Raw genomic sequence first — 22,241 nt, 5'->3', positions numbered from 1 at the left:
GGGTAGCATGAAAGGATAGCCTGCGCTGAGGATATCCTAAGGCTTGTCAAGAGGCTCGCTGCTTAGTAAACTGCTCAGCAGTTTAGAGGATTCAACGCTTGTGGTCATGGCGGGGGTGAACAGATGAAAGCCTTCCTGTTGCTGCTGTTGATGCATCAGCTGTTGCAACTTTTGCTGTGGTAACTGTTGCTGTTGTTGCTGCTGTTGTTGCTGTTGTTGCTGCTGTTGATGTTGCATCTGTTCCTGTTGCATCTGTTGCTGTTGTTGCTGTTGCTGTTGTTGCATTTGCTGCTGTTGTTGTTGCTGTTGTTCTTGCTGTTCTTCTTGTTGCTCGCCAGTCTGTTGCTGCTGTTCTGTTTCTGTTTGTGTTAGGACGTGTCCCTCCTGTTGGAGGGGAGGCGCCAGGGAGAAGGGGAGGGGGGCGACCGTGGCCCCCACCAGCGGGTTGCTGGCGCTCTGTGGGCGGGGAAATTGTGAGCAAACTCAGGGAAATTTAACACGGGAATTAAATGCTGGAGATTGTGATACAAATTCACGCGAACTCTGCACAGTCTCAGTCTCACCTTGCCCAGTCTCACGCGAGTCTCAGTCTCACCCTGCACAGTCTCAGTCTCAACTAGCCCAGTCTCACGCGCGTCTCTGTCTCACCTTGCCAGTCTCATCTTGCCCAGTCTCACGCGAGTCTCTGTCTCACCTTGGCCAGTCTCACGCGAGTCTCAGTCTCACCTTGCCCAGTCTCACGCGAGTCTCTGTCTCACCTTGCCCAGTCTCACGCGAGTCTCTGTCTCACCTTGGCCAGTCTCATCATGCCCAGTCTCACGCGAGTCTCAAGTCTCACCTTGCCCAGTCTCACGCGCGTCTCAGTCTCACCTTGCCCAGTCTCACGCGAGTCTCAGTCTCACTTGCACAGTCTCAGTCTCAACTAGCCCAGTCTCACGCGCGTCTCTGTCTCACCTTGGCCAGTCTCATCTTGCCCAGTCTCACGCGAGTCTCAAGTCTCACCTTGCCCAGTCTCACGCGCGTCTCAGTCTCACCTTGCCCAGTCTCACGCGAGTCTTAAGTCTCACCTTGCCCAGTCTCACGCGAGTCTCAGTCTCACCTTGCCCAGTCTCACGCGAGTCTCAGTCTCACCTTGCCCAGTCTCACGCGAGGCCCAGTCTCACGCGAGTCCCAGTCTCACCTTGCCCAGTCTCACGCGAGTCTCAGTCTCCTGTGCCATGCTGAGGGCGGGCAGGCGCGGCGTGGCCTGGGGCTGCGACTCTTCCTCCAGGAAGCGCACGAACGCTTGCGACAGCGACTGAGGGGAGACGATAATTATTAATATTATAATATTTATTATTGCGATTTGTTAATGGAAATTAGTGCAAGTTATTACCTAAAATCAGTGCGAGATATCAACTAAACTTATATATGTCGTGCCGAAATCAGGGAATTACCAGTTGCCAAATCGGAAGCCAGTTGCCAAATCTGTAGAATCATCATTTCGTTGCTTATACAGAAAATCGGACGTTAGAGTTAGAAAAGGTTAGGTCAAGTTCCCTTACATTCAAATATTTAAATAAATAATAACCTGGCTGACAGACTTAACCCCAGATTCCTTCCTGCTGATTCTATAGAATTAGCAATACCGTGATTTCGGCACGACATATATACAGCGAATTATTCAACAGAATAATGGACGTATTACCGAAACGATACGTACAATGAACTATATAGCATTAGTGTGAGGGAAAGCTCGCTATAAATTTACTTTCCGCTAAACTTACACGTCACGTCTTGCGTGCCGGCAAACTTGCCGCACTGCTATCTCAGTCGTGGAAGAACGCGCACTTGCCGCTCCTCGTTTTGCTGTTTAGCCGGTACGCCGGTGGGCCTGCTTGGTAGGTCGCCGACATTTCTGGCGACCTTCCCAGGGGCATGGTTGATCCTCTCGGTACTGTTGTTGGAAATGTCGGGGCAGGCCTCCAAGGCCGCCCCGCCAAGACCGTTGCAGGAAGTCGTGGAGGAACGCGCACTTGCCGCTCCTCGTTTTGCTGTTTAGCCGGTACGCCGGTGAGCCTGCTTGGTAGCACTGACCACGTTACCTCCGGAGCCCTTGTTGTATTTCTCTCCGAGTCTGCTGGAGCTATCTAGTCTACGCGGGCCTGCTTCGTCGCGTCAGCGTTCGTACAACTCTTGAGCTGGCAAACCTCAAGTTGAGTTGGGCGCTGCGTGTGTGTTTTCAGTCCGTGAATGACCTAAGGAGGAGCCGACTTGAAGCAGCCTAAACTTAGTTCCGTTTATCTCGTACTTGTTTACAGTTTGAATATAGTTTAACGTAACGTAATAGGTAGGCACGTACCGCGCCTATTCTTTGTGCCATCAACTTTAAGTTCTTTAAAGAGATTATACCTTTACTTAGTAAAGTTTTGAGACTTGTAAGCTTTTGTCCTTCCTTCCTGCAACGGCCTTGGAGGCCTGCCCCGACATTTCCAACAAAAGTACCGAGAGGATCAACCATGCCCCTGGGAAGGTCGCCAGAAATGTCGGCGACCTACCAAGCAGGCCCACCGGCGTACCGGCTAAACAGCAAAACGAGGAGCGGCAAGTGCGCGTTGCTCCACGACTGAGATAGCAGTGCGGCAAGTTTGCCGGCACGCATGACGTGACGTGTAAGTTTAGCGGAAAGTAAATTTATAGCGAGCTTTCCCTCACAATTACACTGGGCATTCGGGCTGTCACTAGACCGCCACCCACCGCCTGGTCCAGCAAGTCCACTACCCGCNAGTCTCACCTTGCCCAGTCTCACGCGAGTCTCAGTCTCACCTTGGCCAGTCTCACGCGAGTCTCAGTCTCACCTTGCCCAGTCTCACGCGAGTCTCACCTTGGCCAGTCTCACGCGAGTCTCAGTCTCCTGTGCCATGCTGAGGGCGGGCAGGCGCGGCGTGGCCTGGGGCTGCGACTCTTCCTCCAGGAAGCGCACGAACGCTTGCGACAGCGACTGAGGGGAGACGATAATTATTAATATAATAAATTAATATTTATTATTACGATTTGTTAATGGAAATCAGTGCAAATTTTTACCTAAAATTACTGCGTCATAAATTACTAGACCGTCACTAGTCACTAGCCACTAGACCGCCACTAGCCACTAAACCCACCGCCTGGTCCAGCAGGTCCACTCTGCTGGTGACGCGCACGTTGGACGCCGGCGGCGCCAAGAAGTCACCCAGGGACGCCAGCCACCCCCGCCCTCCTGGAAGGGGGAGGCACGTTAATAATTGTTATTATGTTAATTAAATGAATAATATTATATAATTTAATAATTATATCAACAACGTAGCACCAAAGGCACTTTAGGACATTGAACCCCATCACCCAGCAGCCCCCCAGCTTCACTTTGTAGAATGAAACCTATACTGTTCTGAATGTCTTTTTAATAAATAAACCCGACGTTTTTGCGATGTTGCCGGATTGACCCTAAAGTCCGGGTTAGTAGCCACTAATAGCCTTATTCTGTTTGCGCCACCGCAGGGAACAGGTGTGTACCGTCTTCTTATTACCGGATATTTTAAAGTAGGACCAGTGCTAATGTCTTTATTTAATGATCTTGCAGTTAAGTGTGTGAAATTATAACTGTCCATGTTTACGTTTCAGGAACTCTTGGAAAGCTTTATTATGTGTTTATGGCTTGTACAATTTGTAAACATAGCCGTAATGTTCATCTCTCATACAGGGAGACCTTCGAAGCCTAGACTCGACTTCGATTCTTACACACTTGTTGTCATCTTACGTTTATATGAAATCTTAATATTTGGTCATCTTTGCTTCCTTCATGCGATGAACTGCGAGAAGCGTGTCGAACCTGAAGAGTTATTGCGGAATAGGTCATGGTTTTGAATTACGCCCTGGCAATAAGGGCCTCGTAACAACGTTCAGACCCCAACACCCACAAGTCCCCTAGACCCCCCAGTGTCACCATACCGTAAAAATATAACTCAGTACTCACTGCAGTCGTCGACGAAAACGTGAAGTCACGGACGGACAGACAAACAGACGGATATGACGAGCACAATAGGGAATTTTTTCCACAAATGAGAAAATTCGCTAAAAAGAGGTACCGTAAGTTCCGTTTTAGATTCCTAGTCAGAACCAACCCAACAAAAATGGGATAACGTTCAGGATTCTTTCCAAGTCACTACACTCGGCTTGGAGTTATTCTATGTCTGCTTGCCAGCTCTAACAAAATTAAATTATCGTCAGAATCTTCTTTCCGATTTTATAGACACCTGGGAGTATGAAAAAGCCTAGCCAAGTATAATGCCGAGCTTGCCAGCTGCCCAGAGGCTGCACTTCAGGCTCGGCCGAGGCGGACATTAGCGGCTGATTTACGCGCTCCCCGAGTCCTGGGCGGCACTCTTTGCAATCAGGGGCCGTATTATCAAAACTTCGTAAGTACGCAAAATCGACTTACGAGTGGCGTTGCTATGACAACGTAATACTAGCGGTGGTATTATAAAAACATTTGCGCGGGAAAAACATTTACGCTTTTAGCTAAGACTTGCGTACGAAAATTTTGATAATGCCAAAATTAGGGTGTATTTACGTACCACATAACTTTTTTGTCGTAAGTACAAAAAGTTACGAAGTTTTGATAATCCGGCCCCATGTCCGCATCCTATTTTTTTAGGGCGCAGGCGGGGAGTTTGGTACCAACGCACACAACTAAAATGTTACTACATGAACAGGTAATTTATTTCCTTAATGCAAAGGCCAGAATCATTGACGTAAATGACAGGGAAAATTATTTGCTAACAACCAGCTAGTGGAAAATAATAAAAATAGGAACTAATTGACAACGAATTAGTAAAGTTATTAATATAGTAAATAATAATAAATTAGTAAAGTTAGGATAAATTTAGTTGTCGCCAGGCACTAGTCACTAGTCTACTCACTAGTCACTAGTCTACTCACTTGTCTATGCGCGTGTCTGCCCCAGACTTGAGTTCTGCCAGCTGCCGTCTGCTGTGCTGCAGCTGCTCCAGGTGCCGTCCAGCTGCAGGTTACAGTTACTATTACGTTACAAAAAAAGAATCTTTACTATCCTGTTATCAGGAACAAATTTTGTGTCATATTCACGTAAATATACCATGATGCATCAGTGATACTTGTCACTGTTGGTCGCAGCAACACATAATACATGGTGCAATTCCATGGTGAATCTAATGCTTGGTGTAACAGCAGGATTCCTAACAAAATTCGGGTAACGCCCAGGCTTCTGCCAAGAGTCGCTACACTCGCTTAAAATTATTCTGTGTCTGCTCGGCCACCTGATCGAACTCAGCTTCTAATCAGACTCTCTTTCTTGACTTTATAGTGTATTGAGAGTGTGACAAGTGTGTCCTGAGAGTATGACAAGTGTGTCCTGAGAGTATAACAGGGTTGGCTCGGCTGAGTTCCGCCGAGTTTGCAAGCTGCCCAGAGGCTGCACTTCAAGCTCGGCCGAGGCGGACATTAGCGGCTGATTTACGCGCTGCCCGAGTCCTGGGCGGCACCTGGTGCACCATCGCCATGACACGAACGACCGAGCGCGTTACACCTATAAGGATGTTCTGGAAACATTTCCTTTGTTGCCCTGCAGGATGGTGTGCAGGATGGCAGGCAGGATGGTGTGCAGGATGGCAGGCAAGATGGTAGGCAGGTCGACGTACAGGATGGTATGCTGGTCGACGCATAGGATGGCAGGCAGGTCGACGTGCAGGATGGCAGGCAGGATGGCAGGCAGGACGACGTGCAGGATTGTATGCAGGACGCATGCGAAAAGACATGCAGGACGACATGCAGGCTATGCAGGACCAGCATTACACAGGCACTGGTCACTAGAACTACCAGTACCTGATGTAATACTCAGCCCGCACACCCCTCACTAGCACACTAGTGCTTCACTAGTAGGATACTGATGCATACTAGTAGGCTACTCACAACTATTATTGGTACTACTAGTTGATCCAATGGCAATTGGCAACTCTAATCCACTAACTACCATCCATGCAAGAGACATTCACTAGCACACTAGTGCCACACTAGTATGATACTCACGATCACTTACGAATCATTATTGGTAGTACTAGTTGATCCAGCGCTTACAATGGCAAATAGTCACTCTAGTTCCACTTGTCCGATGTCAATCTGGCGTCTCATTATAAGCATTATATTGTATGTGATTGAGACGTAATATTCACTTGACCTGATAGAGACTGATGACGAGTCAACGTCTGGAAGACACGCACGTGATAGATCACGTGATCAAGAATCTAGTTGTGGGCGGAAGCCAGAAGCCTATATAAGGTCTAGCAACCTTAAGTAAGGCCCCGCAGTAGTCGATAAGCTACGGCGTCAACCGTAAGGTCGGAGAACTCTACCGACACGATAGAACGCGGAACGCTTATCAACTACTGCGGGGGTTTTACTAATGTTGCTAGCCCTTATATAGCCTTCGCTTCCGCCCACTACTAAGGTCTTGGGCTTTTCTTAAGATTGCTAGCCCTTATATAGGCTTCGCTTCCGCCCACTTCTAAGGTCTTATGCTTTTCTTAAGATTGCTAGCCCTTATATAGGCTTCGCTTCCGCCCACTACTAAGGTCTTGGGCTTTTCTGAAGATTGCTAGCCCTTATATAGGCTTCGCTTCCGCCCACTACTAAGGTCTTGGGCTTTTCTTAAGATTGCTAGCATTTATATAGGCTTCGCTTCCGCCCACTACTAAGGTCTTGATCGCGTGATCTATCACGTGTCTATCAGATGTTGACTCGTCCACAATATCTATCAGGTCAAGTGAATATTGCGTCACAATTACATACAATAATAATGATTATAATGAGACGCCCGATTGACATCGAACACACTAGCTAATATCCATGCACTAGATGTGTAAACTAAGCTTATTTATAGAAAGAACAGGATTAGGTTAACATTTAGGGATACACTAGTTAAACTAGTGACATCGTAGGTCATGCAGCATTGTAAGTACGAAATATTTAGAAAACTATGTAAAATATTCAAAATAATGGCAAGATCAGAGATTAGTGACACTAACACTATAACAATTGTGGTGAGATTAGTAACCTGGAACTAGCACTAGCATTGCAGTTATTAGAAGAGTCTAGTTCAGTCTACTAGTGAACGCATGCTGGGCGCATCACTAGAACCTATAGTAACGAGTCACAAAGATGGAAAATATACAGTATGTACATTTAGTAATTACGAATTAAAATAAATTCAACTATGCATGTTGAACAATATACAAGGTATTATTTTTATAATTATCACACATACTTGTATTGTAAGTATATGTATATAAGTACGTATATAATATATTACACATATATTCGTTCACCATACAAGCCACACAGGCAGCAGTGCTCATCTGAAGAGAAATTTGTATTTTTACATTGGTTTTACAATGTGTGTTAAGATGCATACTGTACAATATACATAATTTGAATACCGTACTTTTTATGTGTATGTACGAACTCAAACTTTACACACAACATAATTAACAGAATATGACATGAACAGTCTTATTTATATCATATTCTGAAATAATATTCATAAAACATAATTTCATTATTATTATATTAAATATTATTTCAATAAAAAATATTATTTACTTTTTATTAAATATATATATTTATTCAAATTTATTATTACATATTATTTTCAAAAGAAATACCGCGAATTCCACGTAAATAAAACAGGGAACAACAGCATGGACATGATATTTAACATAAATTTATTTACAGCATGAAATTGATTCGCGGCTTCAGCATGACGACGATTTTTGCAGAAAATTCAGCATGCAGATGAATTATCAGTGTGAGGTTGTCAGCATGAAGTCAATTATCGACACGCTGAATAATGTTGATCATGCCGGTGAATTATATCAGCATGCAGATGTGTTGTCAGCATGATGGGAAGTCAGGGCACAGCAGAAGGGGATCTCCCTCAGCATGCTGAGCAGCATGCAACGCTCAGCATTACGGAGTGAGATTTGCTCCTGCCGTGCAAACTCATGCTAGCTCGTGCATCACACTAACTGGGGCATCACACCATCACTCTAACTGGTGCATCACACTAACTGGTGTGAGAAAACGTGTAGGTAATCATTTAAAAATCATGTTTTTGTGTACACAGTGTTTGTAATAAGAAAAAATACGTCAAATAAGAGCCAGGTAATACACCAAATAAGAGCCAGGTATGACACCAAATAAGAGCCAGGTAATACACCAAATAAGAGCCAGGTAATACACCAAATAAGAGCCAGGTAATACACCAAATAAGAGCCAGGTAATACACCAAATAAGAGCCAGCTAATACACCAAATAAGAGCCAGGTAATACACCAAATAAGAGCCAAGTAATACACCAAATAAGAGCCAGGTATGGCACCATGGTCCCAATAAAAGCAGGTGCAGGGGCAGAGCAGCAGGCCAATAACAGCAAGCACGTTGATGCTCTTAACACGTCAACCTTACCTGCTGATATTAGCCCGCCACCCGCAACAACAGTCATTGATATAAATAACAGCATTCAAATACAAGTACAAAATAATAGTAGCACGCAAAATAAAAGTAGATGTAGAATTAATACAAATTAAAATAACATGGGTGCAAAAACTGGAATAACTGCATGTAATAGCAGCAGTGTCAAAAATAACAGTTATGAAAAAAACTTCAAAAAATAACAAAATCTTCAAAAATAAGTTATGCAAAAAAACAATAACATAAATAACTGTATTATCAAACTCTGTTAATAACAACTCGACAGAACAAGAGCAGCCACCCACCTTGTGCTTGCAGCTGCTGCATCTGTTGCTGCTGTTGTTGTACCTTAGCATCTGCAGCCCGCAGCTGCGCCTGCAGCTGCTGCACCTGCTCCACCTGCACCTGTAACCGTTACAGCTGCTAGAGCTCATGTACACATGGAAAAATAAGCGAGACTGTCCTAAAAATTGATGCATTTCTGGCCATACGTGGGTCGGTCGTCCTTACCAAGTTTGGATCAGCAGAATGCCGTATCAGAGCTAAAATGTGTCATTATTTTATCAAATTAACCTATATATTTTTCCTGCTGCTATGGCACATCTGCCAAGCAGTTACAGTTGCGCATCTCATCCAGGCCCTATCAAAATTCGGGTACCGCCCAGGCTTCTAACCAAGAGTCGCTACACTCGGCGCAAAGTTATTCTGGGTCTGCTGGCCACCCGATCGTAATCAGCTTCTGGTCAGAATCTCCTTCTTGACTTAATTAACAGTCGCCTGAGTGTAAGAAAAGTGTGTTTAGAGAGTAAAAAAAGATTGTTCAGAGAGTAAAGAAAGATTGTTCAGAGAGTAAGTAAAAATTTTTAGAGAGTGATTAAAAAGTGTTCGGAGAGTAAAAGAAAAATTGGCCGGGCCGAGTCATGCTGAGCTTGCCAGCTGCTCAGAGGCTGCACTTCAAGCCCGGCCAAGCAGACATTAGCGGCTGATTTACGCGCTCCCCGAGTCTTGGGCGGCACCTGGTGCAGAGTCGGGCCAGCTTCTAAATTTTGTTATAGTATCCCCCAGCTCCCCCTCTCTCACCTGGAGCTCCCCCAGCTCCCCCTCTCTCACCTGGAGCTCCCCCATACGGCTGGTAAGAGCTGCGTTGTTCTCTCTCTCTCGCCGCAGCTGTCGTCTCTCTCTTTCTACAGCCTCAGCTGTTGCAGCTGTTTGCTGCAGCTGCAGCTCCTGCAGCACCTGCACACACAACAGCTGTATCACTACAGCTGCTACAAGAGCTGACATACAAACATTTGTAGCCCGAGCAACTTGAATCGTAGTCTTATTTTCTGCCATATTCGTCATAGAATATTAAACAATTTTTTATACAGCTGCATTATACATAGCGTCCTATGAGAATTAAATATTATCCATATTATACATGTTATACATATTATGTGCTGCATGATAAATTTGAATAATAAAATTATTTACTTTAATGATGCAATTTAAAATCAAAAAAGAATGTTTTTAATAAATGTAAAAATCAAAAGAATCAAAAATTCAGAAAATAAAAAAAAATTCACCTGCTGCAGAGTGGAAGCAGCTGTAGCTGCAGCTGTTTTCTCCTCGTCCAGCTGCTGCAGCCGTATGTTGAGCTCCTCTCTCTGCAGCTGTAGCCGCTGCACCTCCTGCTGCAGCTGCTCCACGGTGCTGCTGGTGCGCTCACTGCAGGTGCATATACAGCTGTTAACAGGTGCTTATACAGCTGTTAACAGGTGCATATACAGCTGTTAACAGGTGCATATACAGCTGTTAACAGGTGTTATACAGCTGTTAACAAGTGCTTATACAGCTGTTAACAGGTGCTTTGCTCTGGGCAGGTGCATAAACAGCTGTTAACAGGTGCTTTTCCAGGTGTAGCTGCTGTATTCACTTACAGCTGCAGACTTTTCATTAAGCAAATTTAGCATCATGTTGTTGTGACCATCCATACAGCTGTTACAGCTGCTAAAATAAATGATATCAGCAAACTTAATCACATCACTAAAACAGTTACAGCTGTTACAGTTACAGCTGTTACAGCTGCTACAATAAATAAAATAACCATACTTATCACATAAGTACAGCTGTTACAGCTGTAACATCTGTTACAGCTGTAACAGCTCACCTGGTAGCGCTGAACAGCTGCGAATGTGCCTGCAGCTTCTCCTGCAGCTGCGTGTTGGCAGCTGTAAGCAGCTGTATCTGCTGCTGCGCCTGCAGCTGCTGCTCGTCGTGCTGCTCCTGCAGCTGCAGCAGGTGCAGCTTTAACCGCTGCAGCTCCTGAGCTGACTTGGCGTCTCTGGCGCGTACAGCTGCAACCTGAGCAGATGTATAGTGCAGCTGATTAGTACAGCTGCACTATGTGCAGCTAGCTCACAAGTAGTCTCACTAGTCATTAGTCTCACTAGTCACTAGTCTTACCACACTAGTCACTAGTCTTACCACACTAGTCGCTAGTCTCACCTCACTAGTCCCACTAGTCACTAGTCTCACCTCACTAGTCACTAGTCTCACCTCACTAGTCACTAGTCTCACCTCACTAGTCGCTAGTCTCACCTCACCAGTCCCACTAGTCACTAGTCTCACCTCACCAGTCACTAGTCTCACCTCACTAGTCCCACTAGTCACTAGTCTCACCTCACTAGTCACTAGTCTCACCTCACTAGTCACTAGTCTCACCTCACTAGTCGCTAGTCTCACCTCACCAGTCCCACTAGTCACTAGTCTCACCTCACCAGTCACTAGTCTCACTAGTCACTAGTCTTACTAGTCACTAGTCTCACTAGTCACTAGTCTTACTAGTCACTAGTCTCACTAGTCACTAGTCTCACCTCACTAGTCCCTAGTCTCAACTCATTACTCACTAGTCTCACCTCACTAGTCCCTAGCCTCACTAGTCACTAGTCTCACCTCACTAGTCACTAGTCGCACTAGTCACTAGTCTCACCTCACTAGTCACTAGTCGCACTAGTCACTAGTCTCACCTTACTAGTCCCACTAGTCACAAGTCTCACCTCACTAGTCACTAGTCTCACCTCACTAGTCACTAGTTCCACCTCACTAGTCACTAGTCCCACTAGTCACTAGTCTCACTAGTCACTAGTCTCACCTCACTAGTCGCACTAGTCACTAGTCTCACCTCACTAGTCACTAGTCTCACCTCACTAGTCACTAGTCCCACTAGTCACTAGTCTCACCTCACTAGTCACTAGTCTCACCTTAATAGTCACTAGTCTCAACCCACTAGTCACTAGTCTCACCTCACTAGTCTCACTAATCACTAGTCTCACCTCACTAGTCCCACTAGTCACTAGTCTCACCTCACTAGTCACTAGTCTCACCTCACTAGTCACTAGTCTCACCTTACTAGTCACTAGTCTCAACCCACTAGTCACTAGTCTCACCTCACTAGACTCACCTCACTAGTCCCACTAGTCACTAGTCTCACCTCACTAGTCTCACCTCACTAATCTCACCTCACTAGTCCCACTAGACACTAGTCTCACCCCACTAGTCACTAGTCTCACCTCACTAGTCTCACCTCACTAATCTCACCTCACTAGTCCCACTAGACACTAGTCTCACCCCACTAGACACTAGTCTCACCTCACTAGTCACTAGTCTCCCTAGTCACTAGTCTCACCTCGCTAGTCACTAGTCTCCCTAGTCACTAGTCTCACCTCACTAGTCACTAGTCTCACCTCACTAGTCACTAGTCTCACTAGTCACTAGTCTCACCTCACTAGTCCCACTAGTCTCACCTCACTAGTCATCTCCTGGTACTGCTCATTGAACTGGCTGTTGGCCAGCACCAGCTGCTCGATTTTGTCCTCGTTGACCCCGGTGTGGCTTTGCTGCTCAGCCAGCTGGCTTTTTTCCAATTCAGTTTGCGCCAGTTTTTCAGCCAGTTGGCTTTTGTCTTCAGCCAGTTTTTTAACTTGGTCTGCCATTCGCCGGTTATCGTCAGCCAGTTCCGCCATTTGGTCAGCCAGTTGTGTTTTTTCATCAGCCAGTTTCCCGATTTGGTCTGTCAGCTGGCTTTTTTCATCAGCCAGTTTTCCGATTTGGTCTGTCAACTGGCTTTTCTCTTCAGCCAGTTTCCCGATTTGGTCAGCCAACTGGCTTTTTTCTGTCTCGTCAGCTTGGGCTTTGGCTGACACCTGGCAGGAATAGAATTTGAAATGAAGCCGTGAAATTATATGAATTATCGTATTAAATTTTTATTATAAACTACGACTGGAAACGAAAAAATTTGCGTGTAACGAAAAATGAACGCACTAATGAAATTGATCAATTAAGGAGAGCGTCTGGGTGCCCGAGAAACTTTTTTATTTACGAACGGATCGCTTTGAAATTCGGTACACGCATGTAAAACAGAAATCTAAAACTTTTTTGTTCCTGTGAATTTTTCAAGAAAATAAAAGAAAACGTGAAATTCTTAGAAAACGGCCAAAAAGGGGGTACCGTAAAAATCTATCTCCTAGGGTTTTCAAGCTACAACATCGAGACGCATATTGTTCGATGCGTAAAGACTGTACCATCTATAAAACGATCTAGATTTTTTTTAATTCTCATTTTTGTGGTTGTGGGAGCATTTTTCGTAATTTTTTCGGTAATTTTTTTATTTTACCCCCTTTTTACCTTTTTGCGGAATAAAATCCAAACAATAACGAAATTAGAAAAACGACTAGAAAATTTTGTAGATTTTTTCTTTACGAATCGAATGGCATATGTCTCATTGTTGTAGCTTCAAAACTCTAGGAGGAGATAGGTTTTCCGTGACAATAAGTCAACTGTTGAGGAGAGCGCGACAAAGTCCCGCGCGCATCGCAATAGGCACTCAATGTAGCGAGGATACCAAACTAAACGTTACTGGAGCTTGATTCCAGTCAAGGATGGTGGGAGCGACTGCATGCACACCTCCTCATGTGACGCCAGGCGGGTAACTAAGGTGCACCTCAAGCAGACACTCTATTTAAAGTGCTCGGCAGCTAATTTTCCTGTATCTTAAATGTTAAAGAACTCCCCCACCTCCCACCCTTCCGGGATCTGTCGTGAACGCATAAATCAACGTACAGAGATGCTTTTGGTACCGTTGGATAGAGCAGAATGTCAGCTTTAAGACGAGACTGAAAACTGGAAAAGCCAAAATTTCGATTTTGGACCCAGACGCTCCCCTTAAAGAACTAATGAAAACGATTGTTATGGATGAAAATGATGTCAATTAGTATAATTTATTATTATTATTATAATTGTTATAATTATTATATATATAATAAATAATTTTAATGAGTGATTGAATTAAATAGATTTAAATATACCCTACAATTTATGTATTATTTAGTATTATTCAATTTAATTTTATTATTTAATTATTTAATATTATTTACTATACCTGCAGCAGACGCTGCAGCTCTGCATGATAAGCCAGACTCTCTGCGTGCTTCTGCTGCAGAGCAGACACAATCTGCAGACGCTCCTCCTGCAGACTAACTTTCTCTGCCGTAACTTTCTGCAGCTCTTCCTGCAGACTAACTTTCTCTGCCGTAACTTTCTGCAGCTCTAACTTTCTCTGCCGTAACTTTCTGCAGCTCTTCCTGCAGACCAACTTTCTCTGCCGTAACTTTCTGCAGCTCCTCCTGCAGACTAACTTTCTCTGCCGTAACTTTCTGCAGCTCCTCCTGCAGACTAACTTTCTCTGCCGTAACTTTCTGCAGCTCCTCCTGCAGACTAACTTTCTCTGCCGTAACTTTCTGCAGCTCCTCCTGCAGACTAACTTTCTCTGCCGTAACTTTCTGAATTTCTTCTTCCAACTGAAGTTTCAGTTGGGAAAGTTCGTGCGTTTCACTGGACAGTTTCATCAGTTGGGGTCCAGTTTCAAGTTTTTGTTGCTCAGTTGCTTGCAGTTGGGCAGTCACGTGTTTCAGTTGTTCTTCAGTTTCTTTCAGTTGCTTTTCAGTTTCGTTCCGTTGCTTTTCAGTTTCGTTCAGTTGCAGTTTCAGTCCCTCAACAGTTTCTTTCCAACTGGTTTCAGCTGCCACTATCTTATCAGTTTCACTCCTCAGTTTTTCCATCAGTTGGCAGTTATCTTGAGCCAGTTTCGCGGTCTCCAGTTTCATGGCCTCCAGTTTCTTTGCGTTTTCTTCATTAACTTTGATCAGTTGTTCTTTCTCTTGCTCAGTTGCTTTCAGCTGCAGCTGCAATTCCTGTTTCAGTTGCATTTCAGTTGCTTCAGTTGCAGCAAAATACGTAGCAGCGATTCTCGCTTCTGCAGCTTCCAACTGATCTGCTAAATACTTCTTATCAGTTGTCAGTTGGGACACCTGATCTTCAGTTGCTTTTAATTCACGCATCAGTTCGCTAATTCTAGCCGAAACAACTGTTCCTTCTAACTGGTCTCCATCAGTTGGAACCGTAGAGCCTGTTATACCTAACTCATTATCAGTTGTAATAGAATTATTTATATCTTCTAATAGTTTTCCATCAGTTGTCCCGGCACCAGCAGTTGTTTTCGTCAGTTTTTCGTCTTCAATTGCATTTTCGTGCATCAGTTGTGAACTCTGGCTCTTTTCCAGTTGCATTTTAGGCTCCAGTTGGGAAACTTTATTACGTATATCATCACAAATATCCTTGAAGCACCTGTGGATAGTTTCCACCTGGAACAACTGGCCCAGTTGGACCAGTTCATCCCGCAGTTCGTCAAACTGATCTTTTTTGTATATCAGTTGCATTTCTAGCGACTGTTTCTCCAGGTTCAATACCTCCATGGAGCGACGTAACTCCTCCTTTTCTTCTTCAACTTTCCTTTCCTTTCCCTCCACTTTCCTAACGCCACTTTCACCGGTCAAGGCACTTTCTTCGTCACGTTTAATTAGGGAAAGTTGCGCTGAATTTTTTATTTCAGTTTCCCCGAATTCCGTTTGAATTTCAGATGAATTTTGCAAAACAACTTTTCTGCTGTTATCGCTGCTGCTGTTGGCGCTGTTATCGCCACAACTGTTGTAATTACTGTTGTTGTTTTTACCACAGTTGTTATCGCTGTTGCTGTTTGCACTGTTATCGCTGCTGCTGTTTGCACTGTTATCGCTGCGGCTGTTTGCACTGTTATCGCTGCGGCTGTTGTAATTGCTGTTGTTTTTACCAGAGCTGTTCTCGCTGTTATCGCCATGTCTGTTCTCGCTGTTATCGCCATGTCTGTTATCAGCATCGTCCTCCTCAGCGATGGTGGGCAGCAGCCTGCCGACAACAGGAGGCTGTTACACCAACAGAAAACAGGGGGATAATTGTCCAAATATCGATGTACTTATCACACTTGTATGGGTCACTCTGACTCAGTTTGGCCCGACAAAAAATTATATCAGTGTCCGCTCTCTGCTCTTGCTGAGCGTCTGGGTCCCAGACAAACTTTTTTAATTACGAAACTTTAAAATTTTTTAAGATTAACTTCATCTTTAACTTTAAACTTTTTTAATTACGAAGCAGAAAACTTTTTTTAAACTTGGACTTTCGGACTTGGACTTAAACTTATTTACGGACGGATCACTTTGAAACTTGGTAAACATATGTAAAACAGGAACCTAAGACTTTATTGTTCGTGTCAATTTAAAAAAAATGATATTTAAACGGCAAAAAAGGGTACACTGTAGAAATCTATATCTATCTACTCCTAGGATTTTCAAGCTACAACATCGAGACGCATATCATATGATACGTAAAGACCATATCTATCGATTTATCGTAGCTTTTATCGAAGTTCTCATTTTTTTGGATGGGGGGTTTTTTCGTAATTTTTTTTATTCCCCCCCCCTTTTTCAAAATATTTTCATAACTATAACACATTTGAGAAAAAGCTACGACCAATCTCTAGATCTTTTCTTTGCAAATCTAATGGTATATTTCTCAGTTATTTATCTTCAAAACTGTATGCGGAGATAGGTTTGCAGTGAGAGGAAGTGCGAGTGTTCAGCAGAGCCGAATAACCGCCGACCGGTTTTCCGCGCACTATAAACATTTATAGGCATTTCTCGTAGGCAGTTATGTAGTGTAATGTAGGCATAATGTAATAATGTCTATACATGTAATGTATAGGCATTTCTAGTACCCAGCAGGGCCCATACTTTCATAAAAGTTAAGAGATCGTAAGTTCATCAGCCAATCATTGAAAGCCTTTCAAGCAAAATTCACCAATCATAGACAAGAAAATAGAGCATAAGTACTTGCGTTCACTTAGCCAGTTTTGAAAGTATGGCGATACCAAAGTCACACCTTATTTCACTCGGAAGTCAGTCAGCGATACAGAAAAAGACTGCATGAACACCTTAACGCATGATAACTCGGGTGGAACTGAAGCCCAGCGCCGAGAGAGCTCGCTTATTTGTGCCATACTTTCAAAACTGGCTAAATGAACGTTAGTACTTACGCTCTATTTTCTTGTCTATGATTGGTGGATTTTGCTTGAAAGGCCGTCAATGATTGGCTGATGAACTTACGATCTCTTAACTGTTTTTAAAAGAGTGGCTTGAAAGGCCGTCAATGATTGGCTGATGAACTTACGATCTCTTAACTTTTTTTGAAAGTATGGGCCTTGGCCGGTAATTTTCAAGGAAGAAAAATGTTAAAGCATCGACGCAACCTAACTCGGGATCTGTCGTGAACGCATAAATCAACGTACAGAGATGGTTTTGGTACCTTTGGATAGGGCAGAATTGCAGTTTTAAGATGAGACTAAAACAAGAAAAGCCGAAATTTTCGATTTTGGACCCAGATGCTAGCCGTAAAACATGCTTCACCTTTTGGAAAATATGGCCCATACAGAGCAGGATTAACTTCAGCTTAGCAATCAAGTTTATAGTAATTAAATCGATATTACTCAAGAATACAATGGATGAAGTACACAATAGATTCAAGATCCACACTGAATTCAAGTAGGTACACAATTTATGAATGACAATGTGTATATTAATGAAACAAAAAAAAACACCATGAAAAAAAAAACAAATACAATTTTAAAAAGATAATTTTTAAATTAATGAAGTAGAAAAATTCCCAAAGAATAAACAAAAAAACAAACATGATAATATGTAAATTAATGAAGTAAAAATCTCTCAAAAAAAATACTACTGAATTGATATTGAATTATTGAAAAATTATACTGAATTAAAATAAGGAAATAAATAATAATAAAAAATCAGCAGACCTGCCAGCAGGGGAAGGCAAGGCGCCGTCAGGAGAGGTCCGCCCCCCGCCGCCCCCCAACTGCTGCTGTAGCTCCTCCAGCTGTAGCTCCAGCTCCCCCTGCACGGTTACAGCTGTAATACATCTGCTCCAGCTCCCCCTGCACGGTTACAGCTGTAATACATCTGCTCCAGCTGTATTTATGCACTACTAATTGCATTTCAGGCCTACATTCAATGATGATATTAAATGGCATCTTGCGTACCTACTACGTCGCTAATGTTGCGACCATAATAGGAATAATATAATAATTCTAATGATATATTAATAATTGTTCGATAAAAATTGGTCGTTCAATGCACAATTGACGACTGAAAAAATGTTTCTATCAATAAAAGATATTAATTTAGTAGTGTCGGCCGTAGTCTTGATCTCATGTACACCATACAGATGTATTGCTGCACACACTTAAACCGTATCAACACATGTATTAGATCTGCAGCTGTATAACACATGTATTAAAGCAGCAGCTGTTCAGGCACCTGCTGCAGATGTGACGCCTGCAGCAGCCGTGTGGTGTCGCGCAGCTGTAGCTGCAGCTGCTGCACGTATCGCTGCATCTGCAGCTGCTCAGTTGCAGATGTACTGCCCCAGCCCTGAGGACGTCAGCCTCCATTAGATATTCCATTACACTCAAGACTCCATTAGATATACAATCCATTATATATAATGGAGTATGAAGTCCATTAGATTTCAAGCTATTAAACTCCATTAATTAACATAGCATTAGACTACAGGCTCCATTAGATATACATTACGTAGTATATATAATGGAGTCTAAAGTTCTTTAGATATCAGACCAGTAGACTCCATTATATGTCAATGCACCATATATCAATGCACCACAACCCTTATAAAATAATTTCATTAGCCTCCATTAGTTGACAAACCATTAGACTCCATTATATGTCAATGCAGCATATATCAATGCATCACAACCCTTATAAAATAATTTAATTAGACTCCATTAGTTGACAAATTATTAGACTCCATCATATGTCAATCCAGCACATATCAATGCATCACAACCCTTATAAAAGAAGTCCCTCCCCAACAAAATTCGGGGTATGCTTCAGCCTCCGCCCCAGAGTCGCTATGTTCGCGTTAGAGTTATTCTGTGTCAGTTGGCCAACTGATCGCAGTCAGCGACTAGTCAGAACCTCCTTGCATTTTTCGGGGTTTTAAAGCCAAACCCATGCATGGTTTTAAAGCCATAGAATAAGGGTTTTTCGGGGTTTTAAAGCCAAACCCATGATTTTAAAACCATAGAATAAGGGTTTTTCGGGCCGACTTTATGGTCTCTGAGAGTAGAGCAAGAGTTGGCAGAATAAGGACCAGGCGCTTGTAGCTGTCTGATTCGGGGACCGGAATGTAGACCGAAAAGCGGACATAGAGAAGCTGATTTACGTTCGGTCCTAGTCCTGGGCGGTTCCTGATTCAGGGTTGCAACCAACTAAAAATTTTGATAGGGATTAGACTCCACTACACGTCAATCCCCCAGACATCAATGCATAACAACCCATTATAAAATAATACCATTATCCTCCATTAGACCCTCCACATCCTCACCTCGCCGGCGTCCAGCATGCGCTGCTGCAGCGCCTCCTTCAGCTGCTGCACCTCCCCCTCCTTCTGCCACAGCTGCTGCTGCATCCTGTCTGACTTGGCCCTCTCCCTAGACAGGGCCTCAGACAGAGCCACGTCATCTCTAGACAGAGATTCAGACAGGGCCCCGTCATCTCTAGACAGAGCCCCGTCGTCTCTAGACAGAGCTTCAGACAGGGCCCCGTCCCCAGAACTGTCGTCTAGACGGGCGGCGTCTTTAGTGAAGGCTGTGTCGCCCCCGTCAACATTTGTTGTGGTATCCCCTGAAATTGGCTCTGATTTGTCCGGTGAGTCGACGCTGTCGTACGCGGAATCCTTGCTTTCTTCCGTGTTTTCGCTTGAATTTTGCTTAGTGTTGAACATTTTCTTATTGTTTTCCATAAATGGCGACTTTTCCTTAACATTTTCGTCGCTTCCTCTTCTAACATCGCCGTTTTCTCTTTTCAAATCACCGTTTTCTTTCTTCAAATCGCCGTTTTCTTTCTTCACACGCTTGTTTTCTTTCGTCACCCGCTCGTTTTCTATGTACAAATCGCCGTTTTCTTTCTTTAATTCACCGTTTTCTTTCTCCAACCGCTCGTTTTCGAGGGATAACCCTTGTATACGTTGCGTGAGCTCGCCGTTTTCTGTTTTAAGCTTGGAAATTTCTTTTTCGAGGGGAATCTTATTAGAGATGGCGACTTTAGTGATGGTGTGGATGTCGACGTCAGCCGTCCTGACGGCCTCCCCCAGCCGGTCGAGGTCGGCCTCCAGCCCGGCGATCTTGTCGAGCAGCGCCGTGATCTCGCGGTCCTTCGTCAGCAGCGCCGTGTCCGTCCGCTGCGTGAGGGGGTTACTTAGGTTACGGGAGAGGGGGTTACTTAGGTTACGGGAGAGGGGGTTACTTAGGTTACGGGAGAGGGGGTTACGGGTGAAACCATTAGGGGATAAACCCTCGTAACGGGGATTACGGGGGTTTGGGGGGAAGGGCTAACAATCCCGTAACCCCTGCAGATGTTTACAGCAGGGGTTACGGGATTGGGGGAGAGGGGATTACGGGAGTTGGGGGAAGAGATCTAGGGTTAGGGTGTTACGGGATGGGGGAAAGGGGATTAGGGGTTACGGGATTAGGAGAGAGGGGGTTCCGGGTGTTGGGGATAAAGGGGTTTACGGGTTACGGGGTTGGGATGAGAGGAGATCAAGGGAGTTACAGTCTAGATTTTGACGAACTCCGTTGTTTCAATTTCCCCAAATTCAAAATAACTTTTTAATAATCTTATAAGGTTACGGGGATGTGGGCGGAGCATATAGGAAGGGGGTTGAGGCGGTGGGGATGGGGGACGATAAAGGGATGGGGGGGAAGGTTTACGGGGGTGTCAAAAATTTTGCACCTGCAATCCCTGAACCTGCAACTGCACCTGCAATCCCTGCACCTGCACCTGCAACTGCACCTGCACCTGCACCTGCAACTGCACCTGCATTTCCTGGGCACGCAGTGCATCTGTCTGGATGATCTCCTCCTGCAGCAGGTGCACCGCCTCCTGCAGCTGCTTCTTCTCGGCACCTGCCAGCTGCACCTGCAACTCCAACGCTGCTTCAACTTCAACTTTTTCAGCCTCGAGTTGAGATTTTTGCTCAAGTTGAGTTTTATATAAAGTTTCAACTTGGGTTTTTTCAGATTCAACTTCGTTTAACTTGTGTTGAAGTTGCGAGGTTTGGGCTTCTTGTTGTTCGAGTTGAACTTTTAAGTTTGATATCGAAAGATTCAACTTTTCAACGGTTGAATCTTTCCCAACTTGCTCGAATTCAAGTTGAGATTCCAGGTTAGAATTCAACTTGTTTAGCTCTTCAACGCGAGACTTCAACTCGGTGAGTTGAATGTTGCGAGTTTCAACTTGGGTGTTGAAGTTGGCTTGAATTTCTTCATTCAATTTCTGTAACTTTTCAACTTGAATCTTCAGGTCGGAGTTAGAATCTTTCAAGTTTTCAAGTTCAGCTTCAACTTGAACTTTCACAGCAACTTTAGCTTCAAGTTCAGCATTTTTCAACTGCATTTCCTTCAACTCGTTTTCAACTTGAAAGTTGCGAGTCTCCAGGATATCAACTTTTTCAACGAGGGCTTTTTTCTGCGTCAACACAGCGTCTGTAGGAGACAAAAGGTTAGGTGACAAAAGGTTAGGAGACAAAAGGTTAGGAGACAAGAGGTTAGGAGACAAAAGGTTAGGAGACTAAAGGGTTAGGAGACAAAAGGTTAGGAGACAAAAGGGTTAGGAGACAAAAGGTTAGGAGACAAAAGGTTAGGAGACAAAAGAATAGGAGACAAGAGGTTAGGAGACAAAAGGTTAGGAGAAAAAAGGTTAGGAGACAAGAGGTTATGAGACAAAAGGTTAGGAGACAAAAGGTTAGGAGACGAAAGGTTAGGAGACAAAAGGTTAGGAGACAAAAGGTTAGGAGACAAAAGGTTAAGAGACAAAAGGTTAGGAGACAAGATCTGAATGAATCTATTCATGTTTAACTGAATAATACATAAAATAATGTATTATTACACGAATCAATGTATTGATATGACTCATATTAGTAATATGAGTAATAATAATATGAATCATAATGACTCATAATATGACCCACAAAAAATGAGTCACAATGACCCAGACTCGCCTAAATTCAGCTGATGCTCCTCGTCCAGCTGCAGCAGCTGTTGCTGCAGCTGCTGCTCCAAGTGGCCGCACCTGCTGCATTGCAGCTGCTGCACCTGCAACAGCGGGGGAGCAGGTGTGTCAGGGGGAGCAGGTGTGTCAGGGGGAGCAGGTGTGTCAGGGGGAGCAGGTGTGTCAGGGGGAGCAGGTGTGTCAGGGGGAGCAGGTGTGTCAGGGGGAGCAGGTG

General features: G+C 44.1%; 1 protein-coding gene and 1 long non-coding RNA gene across 2 annotated transcripts in view; both read right to left on the bottom strand.

Annotated features, from left to right (window-relative positions):
* Positions 1-278: 278 nt before the first annotated feature.
* On the bottom strand, positions 279-3,230 carry LOC108682455. The gene is made up of 3 exons (XR_001931574.1): positions 3,141-3,230; positions 2,864-2,980; positions 279-456 (listed from the first exon to the last, which is right to left on the bottom strand). It is a non-coding gene; the product is annotated as an uncharacterized LOC108682455 (long non-coding RNA).
* Positions 3,231-4,930: 1,700 nt separating this feature from the next.
* The window catches only part of LOC108682448 (thyroid receptor-interacting protein 11), a 34,367-nt gene continuing 17,056 nt past the window's right edge, over positions 4,931-22,241 (bottom strand). The window contains exons 7-19 of the mRNA XM_047885746.1: positions 22,017-22,110; positions 20,834-21,501; positions 19,344-20,198; positions 18,257-18,370; positions 17,737-17,834; positions 14,138-15,776; positions 13,936-14,064; positions 12,302-12,700; positions 10,666-10,859; positions 10,082-10,223; positions 9,627-9,752; positions 8,822-8,921; positions 4,931-5,035 (exon numbers count right to left, since the gene is read on the bottom strand). Coding sequence (XP_047741702.1) covers positions 4,950-5,035; positions 8,822-8,921; positions 9,627-9,752; positions 10,082-10,223; positions 10,666-10,859; positions 12,302-12,700; positions 13,936-14,064; positions 14,138-15,776; positions 17,737-17,834; positions 18,257-18,370; positions 19,344-20,198; positions 20,834-21,501; positions 22,017-22,110 — 4,644 coding nt within the window. The 3' untranslated portion in view covers positions 4,931-4,949. The remainder of the gene's footprint in view (positions 5,036-8,821; positions 8,922-9,626; positions 9,753-10,081; positions 10,224-10,665; positions 10,860-12,301; positions 12,701-13,935; positions 14,065-14,137; positions 15,777-17,736; positions 17,835-18,256; positions 18,371-19,343; positions 20,199-20,833; positions 21,502-22,016; positions 22,111-22,241) is intronic.

This window comes from Hyalella azteca, unplaced genomic scaffold (genome assembly GCF_000764305.2).
Source record: "Hyalella azteca isolate HAZT.00-mixed unplaced genomic scaffold, Hazt_2.0.2 contig2975, whole genome shotgun sequence".
NCBI classification, from domain to species: Eukaryota; Metazoa; Arthropoda; class Malacostraca; order Amphipoda; family Hyalellidae; genus Hyalella; species Hyalella azteca.
Note: the sequence above shows the minus strand (reverse complement) of the source record. Positions and strands in the feature narration are given on the sequence as shown.